The following is a 7,076-nucleotide window of genomic DNA, read 5'->3' as shown; positions in this document are numbered from 1 at the left end:
AGGCATGGAGGGGGGAGGAGGTCTGGATTTGAGTGGGAAATGTCTGAAATTTTAAAGCCCAAAACAAAAAAAAAAAAAAAGATTTTTAAAAAGACTCCATGATTTTTCTTCTGCTCTAGCAACCCCCCACCCCCCAAAAAGTTAGGTTTCTTTTTGGTCTTTTAGAGACAGGGTCCATAGCCCATTTGTTTCTTTTTTGACATGGGGTCTTCCTGTAGCACCGGCTGGCCTTGAACTTACTATGTAGAGCAGGCTGGCCTTGAATTTACAGAAATTCGCTTGCTTCTGTCTCCTAGGTGCTAGTGCTGGGATCAAAGGCGTGCACCACCATGCCTGACAGATTTAAAAAAAAAAAAAAATTTTTTTTCGACTTTTTGAGACAGGGTCTCCCTGTAGCCCCAGCTGTCCTAAAACTCACTGTGTAGACCAGGCTGGCCTTGAACTCACAGAGATCCTCCTGCCTCTGCCTCCCGAGTGCTGGTATTAAAGGCGTGCACCATCATGCCCAGCTGATTTTTAAAAATTTTTAATTATGTGTGTGTATGTGTGTGAGTGTGGGTATCTGCGTGTAGGTATGCACATGCAAGTACAGGTGCTTGCGGAGGGAAAGAATGTGAAGTTCCCGGGAGCTGATGTTACAGGCAGCACTGAGCAGCCTAAAGTGGGTGTTGGGGTTGGAAACTAAGCTCATGTCCTCTACAAGAGCACCAAGCACTCTTTAACTCCTGAGCCACCTCTCTAGCCCTTCCCTTTCTTTTCTGTTTATTTACTTATTTAATCTATTTATCTATTTATTTTTGAGGCAGGGTCTCCCAGTAGCCCCAGCCGGCCTGGAACTTCCTATGTAGACCAGGCTGGCCTCAATCTCAGAGAGTTACCTGCCTCTGTCTCCCAAATGCTGGAGTTACAGGGCAGGTACCACCACGTCCAGTTCCATGCCCTTTCTTAAAACTGACTTAGATACACTGCTCTGTACCCCAGACACTTGACAGACATGTGCAAGCCTAGAAAGAAGCTGTTCTTGGGTTTCCCCTATCAATCCTTCCAGGTTCCGCCACTTGTTCCTGTGGCTATGGATAAGGGCCACAAAGGGCACTCAGCATGTTGGTCCTGTCACCTGGTGTCCCTCTGAGGCTCATCAAATAACACACCTCCAAGCCCCCAAACCTTGGTCCTTGTATTCTCTGTGCAGTAGTCTCCCATGTGGAAATGGCTGCTGTGTCTCAGAAGGAGGTTGGTGTGTTCAAGGACAAGCCACAGCATACACTGGGCTTCACTTCTTTTGGCAAATTCCAACATATGGAACTCCTGGGTCCCCGGTGGATCTAAACTGCTTATGATGCCACACACTCCCACCAGATACTGTGAGAGGGAATCCCCAACTACTCCACATCCTAGTGCTTGGTAGGTACCATCAGAATTCAGGCACCCTAATGAATCTGCAGGTGTGTGTCACCATGACCCGGATCTTCACTTTTTTGATTACTAATGATGGCATTTTCAAGTGTGTGCAGTTCCAAGTCAGATGCTTTGTTCCCACTGGTTATTCACTGGGTTGCCTGCCACTTGACAGGATGGATAAACTACCCTTCCCCTTCCCAAGGTCACATATCATGACCCTGGCGCTCCATACCACTCTTTCTCCACGACCCAGCAATTCTTCCTTCTGCACCTTCAAGGTTCTCCTAAGCAGACCCAGCAGGAACTCTCCCCAACTACTGCCCTCGCTCTCATCGCCTGTCTCTCTCTGGCAGCTCCTGCCACCTCATACTCACTGCTGCATCAGGCCAGGGGAGCTGCTCAAAGACTGAAGCAGCTCCAAACAGACTCCTGCCACTCACACCAGGCTGCTTTTCTGCTAGAAGCAGAGGCATGGCTCCTGCAGGCACTGAACTGGCTGTGAAAAGCAAAGGCTTCATTCAGGAAGAGATGCAGAATGAGTCTATGGCAGCGTCCTATCAGCCCTGAACCGAAGCGCTTAGACCTGACCCACACACATCCTGGACTCCTGGCTTTACTTTTAGCCTTCAGGCTGACCTGCCCCTCCTCTGGACTGAGCTTTAATGTTCCTGGGATCCACCTCCTTTTTTTATAGGCTGGTTGTCTCCTCTTCCTCTCAGCAGCCTCCAAGGGACCAGTCTTTTGTTACCTTCCACACAATCCACTCAATGCTTCCAGAGGGGTTCCCACTGAGAATGCCTACATACCTTGGGCTCTTCCTCACCTGAACCCCAGGCCTCCTTCCTGCCTGTTCTGGCTATTCTGCTGCCCCTAAATGGTCAGACTCCACTCTCACTGCTCGACAGTCATTCTAGCCTGTGGTGGACACAGGTACTGGAAGTGTGGTGGAGGCTGAAGCTCTGGACGCACATGTCAATGGTACTGCATAATCAGAGTCTGTTAAATGAGGAGAAAAGCTACAGAAAACACTGTGAGGATAATAGCCTGAGGAGAATGGCCTGAGCATCCAACCCAGTGCTCACACTTGAAGGAAGTATATGCTACGCTGGGCTTGTCAACCCAGAAATCTCACCTCCTTGTTCTAAGGCAACATCAATATCAATCATTTTCATAGGCTGATCAATGAGCCTGGGGTTTATACGATCGTCCCTCTTGCCAGAGATGGATACAGAAGTTTTGGGGGTAGAGTGCCACTATGAGACAGAGACTGCAATGCCTGAGTAAAAAATCTAACGCAGAGCATGGTGGAGCATGCCTTTAGTTCCAGCACTTGGGAGCAAAGAGACTGGCGAATCTCTGAGTTGGACCCAGCCTTGTGTACATATTGAGTTCCAGGACAGCCAGGGCTATACGCAGTGAGACTGTCTCAGAAACAACAACAACAAAACAAAACAAAACAAAACCTGTCACTAACAGACAGCAGGCAATGAGCACCCTAGGTGGACCATTTTTCTATTCTCTTGTATTTAAAATCTTTTTATAGATTTTTATTTTTATTTAGTGTGCATGAATGTATTGTCTGCATGTAAGTGCACCCATGTCATGCAATGCTCACAGATGTCAGAGGAGAGCACTGGATTCCCCTGGAACTGGAATTATGGATGGTTGCTAGCCACCATGTGGGTGCCGGGTCCTCTGCAAGAGCACTCAGTGCTCTTAACCGCTGAACCGTCTCTCCAGCCCCGTAAGGAAAATTCAGGCTTTGCTCAAGGCTCCTTTGGCTCTCTACTTCTCGGCACAAAACCAAGATGCTACAGAGCTGTAATGGCTCTCCCCTCCAGAAGACTCTGCCCACCAGGCTTTCCTGTCTCAGCAGAGTGCCATCCCTGCCTCTAACTGATCTCAACAAGCCCTACCCGCTAGGCTACCGTCTACTAACTTCATAACCTCTTGCCCTCCTCCTTCTTCTCCCCAGCTTACTAACATTTACTTCCTCAAGGAAGATTTACATTTTACTTCAGTATAGGAGGTAAGAAAACAGAAAGACTGTATTGAGTTTAAGGGCAGCCTGAGCTATTCAGCAAGGACCTATTTCAAAAAAATTAGAAAACTAACAAAACAAAGCCAATGCCTTAGGCATGCAGGCTCTCAAGGTAACCAGCACATCCAACTGTGGCAAAATTTACCTGCAACAGATGCTCATCAACCTCTTTATTTGAAATAAGCATGTCAGTCTCTCTGATCCATCCAACTGCTTGACAAACACGGAGCTGTATTTAATTAGGTTCTGATACAGCCATATCTGTAAAACGCAAAAACACAACTTTCAATTCAGTGACATGTGTTTGCTCATTTAGTTAATATTTTAAAATGTCTCTAAGTGGTTTCCACACTTAATCAAAACCTGATACAGAATAGGTTTCTAAGTCAGAATTTTCTTAGCAGTACTTGTGTTTTTCCATCTTAATAACATCAACATTAAGCTAATTACTAAATCAGTCACTAAACAAAGTACACATAAAGCTATGTCTACTTGAAACAACAGTCCATAGACAAAAGGGAGCATTCACTACAAAAACATGGAAAATACAGCACTAACCGTTAAGTTGCACGGAGCACAATTCCTTCTGTCCTTCCTGTGAGCGTGTGCACACACTCACCCCTAAGCATCCCTTTCTTCTATGCCTCCTTTCCCCAACTCTGTTTTGAATGTTTATACTACACCTGCAGATTTACTACAAAGAAATAAGGGAATGTCCGTTCATTCTACAAACTTCTGATAAGAGCAAACATATGGCTCCCAACCCAAGGACAGACATCTGACTGGGCTGGTCAGAGATGTCCACTCTCCTGGACTCAATGACTGGTCCATGGTTTTAGGGGGACAGAGTCATTCTATCCCTTGTGTTCAAGAGGCCTGCCTGTGAACAGTATGTACATGGCCGCCACTAATGACTCCAAAAACTCAATACCTAGTAAGGACTCTACTTCTCCACTATATCTTATGAAACAGATCAGTATCATTTTTTCAGGTCATAGGCCTGTTTATTGCCAGCTGCAATTAAAGGTCCCTCTGAAGCGTGGGGCTATGAATGTGCCAGATGGGCTTCTCTCGTCTATTATCAGTTTGTTTTGTTTTTTAATATATTATTTTTATTTTACATGAATGTATTGCCTACATATATGTAAATGCATCTGTGTTGTGCAATGTTCATGGAGATCAGAAGAGGGTGTCAGACCCCTGGAACTGGAGATACAGATGGCTGTTAGCCACCATGTGAGTGCTGGGATTGGAACCGGGTTCTTCTGCAAGTGCAGCCACTGCTCTTCAACACTGAGTCATCTCTCAGCCCTTTGTTTTGTTTTACTAAGCCAGGGTCTCACTATGCACTCCTCACTAGTCTAGAACTTAATATATAGACCAGGCTGGCCTCAAACTCACAGGAATCCACCTGCCTCTACCTCCTGAGTGCTGGGATTAAAAAGGCATGTGCCACCACACCTGGCCCATTTGTCTATTATCTTTAAGTAGTTTCTACTTTGATAAGACCATTTCTTTGATATGTTGTTGAACACTAAAAGCAATAGGAACACATCTATAGAGCAAATTATAGCCCGTCCCAATGGGAAGAAATAATTCTGTGAACAACCTCTGTCAGCGTCAATATGCCAAAACATATTTTCTTCTTTTTTCTTTGCTCTTTTTGAGACAGGGTCTCCCTGCAGCCCCAGCTGTCCTGGAACTCACTATGTAGACCAGGCTGGCCTTGAACTCAGAGATCCGCCTGCCTCTGCCTCCCAAGTGCTGGGATTAAAGGCATGTGCCACAACATCCAGCTTTTTAAATTTTATTATTATTTTCATTACATATTCAATAACAATTTCCAGAGCAAAGATACATCTCTTTTAAGAGTGGCAGTAAATTTTTAGGTTCACAGTTGAATTACTAGTTATACAATATTGAACTCAGTATAAACCCTATGACATAAAATAGAATGAGGTTTTAACCTTTAAAAAAGAGCTCCATTTCATTTTAAAATGTCTCTTACCGAAAAACTCATTTTTAATGCTACTAACACTTAGATGTTTGCACATGCATCTCTAATCTACATGTATCTGATTGTTACTAGTCACAGACGGTAACATTTGAATCCGTGGCACCTGAGCATGGATATAAAGTCATCAGGTATATTTCAACGGTAATGTTTTTCATATCTATTATTTAACATGAATCAAATTTTTATGCTTCTTCCTCAAACACAACTCATTTTAAAAAATTTGTTGATTTTTTTTGTGTGTGTATATGATACAGAACATCCCAATCTTAATCATCTATATACCTGCTTCCCAAATGGCACCCTCCCATAGCCTACCCTGCGCCCCCCCCCGCCCCGCACTGGAGCCCATATACTGTCATCTGTGTTACTGTCCACTGTGTTGTCGGCGTCCCCAGCCATTCCCCAATGCTTGTCCATCTGCTGAATCTAGTCAGCCCATCTCTATTTAGAATTCCTTTTTTTAAGAAGATCAGCTCTTCCTCATCTAGCAGCAATCAGCTGTCAATATTCCTTTAGATAAGATTAGGTCTGCTATTCATTTTCCCAATTCTATGCTGGGTTACTTTCTGGGAGTCTCTGGGCCACCCTGGCCAATAACTCAGAGGAAGGCATCTACTGGCATTGTTTCTTGTTATGTAGCCTTTAGCTATACACGTGGACTCTTAAAAAATTATACTGACCCCTTTAATCTTCGGTTATACTTTCCTTTTGGGAGTTTAAGACCATACAGTTGGCCCAGATAAACCAATTTATTTTTATTCTTAAGGTCGTTTGAGGATCGTTTCCTCAGGGATCACATGGCCTTGGGAGGAGTCCCTGGCTCCGTTCCTTTAACAGTTCCATCTATGTGACAATAAATCAAAGGTCCTGCTCGACCATGGCTGGCTTCGCTTGGAAGCATGTAGGAAATGTTTCCTTTGTGACCTTCTTCTTTGTAGACTGGACACTGGTAAAAGTCCATCGGATGGGGTCTCCATGGCCTCCTTGATCAAGAGGACAGGTGACTCACCAGTTACAGGACATTTTGAGAGATGCTCATAGTCCCCTGGAACTTTGTCAACCTAGGAAGGCAAGGAGCAAAAACTGTCCTTTATGGCCCACTGACCAAATTAGTATAGGTTCCCTCTGATTTTTTTAAAACTAGCTAGGCATTATTTATCTCTCACATTGTCTAACCCTTCCACCATGGTTTCCCCATTTAGAGTGCCCCTTTTCCCCATCTCTCTTAATACCCTACTCTTGAGCTCTTTCTTTCCCTTTATCCCCTAGGTTCCTTGTATAACCTTCCCTATCTCTTCCACTTAACCCAATTTTTATCCATGTCTCCCTTATTAAGGCCTGTTCCCTACTGTTCTTCTCTTTCAGATTCTTTTCCTTTACCTCCCTGGTTCCTTTCCGTTATCCTACTTCCTGTAGTTATATCTGGATACATACTCACTTATCAGGATTTGGTGCTAGGATCCACATATGAGGGAGAACATACTTTTTTTTTTCCCCTCTGTGTTACTTCACTTAGTATAACAGTTTCTAGCTCCATCCATTTACCTGCAAATTTCACAATTTCATCTTTCTTTACTGCTGAGTAAAACTCCATCGTATATATGAACCACATTTTCA

The 7,076-nt window shown here is 44.3% G+C and overlaps 1 protein-coding gene across 2 annotated transcripts in view; it reads right to left on the bottom strand.

Moving 5' to 3' along the window:
* Positions 1–7,076, bottom strand: part of Ube3c (ubiquitin protein ligase E3C) — a 126,886-nt gene that overhangs the window by 79,035 nt on the left and 40,775 nt on the right. For both annotated transcript variants that reach the window (XM_008847272.2, XM_029570507.1), the window contains one exon: positions 3,588–3,703. In XM_008847272.2, the coding sequence (XP_008845494.1) occupies positions 3,588–3,703 (116 nt within the window). The remainder of the gene's footprint in view (positions 1–3,587; positions 3,704–7,076) is intronic.

This window comes from Nannospalax galili, unplaced genomic scaffold (assembly GCF_000622305.1).
Source record: "Nannospalax galili isolate Female #2095 unplaced genomic scaffold, S.galili_v1.0 scaffold302, whole genome shotgun sequence".
NCBI classification, from domain to species: Eukaryota; Metazoa; Chordata; class Mammalia; order Rodentia; family Spalacidae; genus Nannospalax; species Nannospalax galili.
Note: the sequence above shows the minus strand (reverse complement) of the source record. Positions and strands in the feature narration are given on the sequence as shown.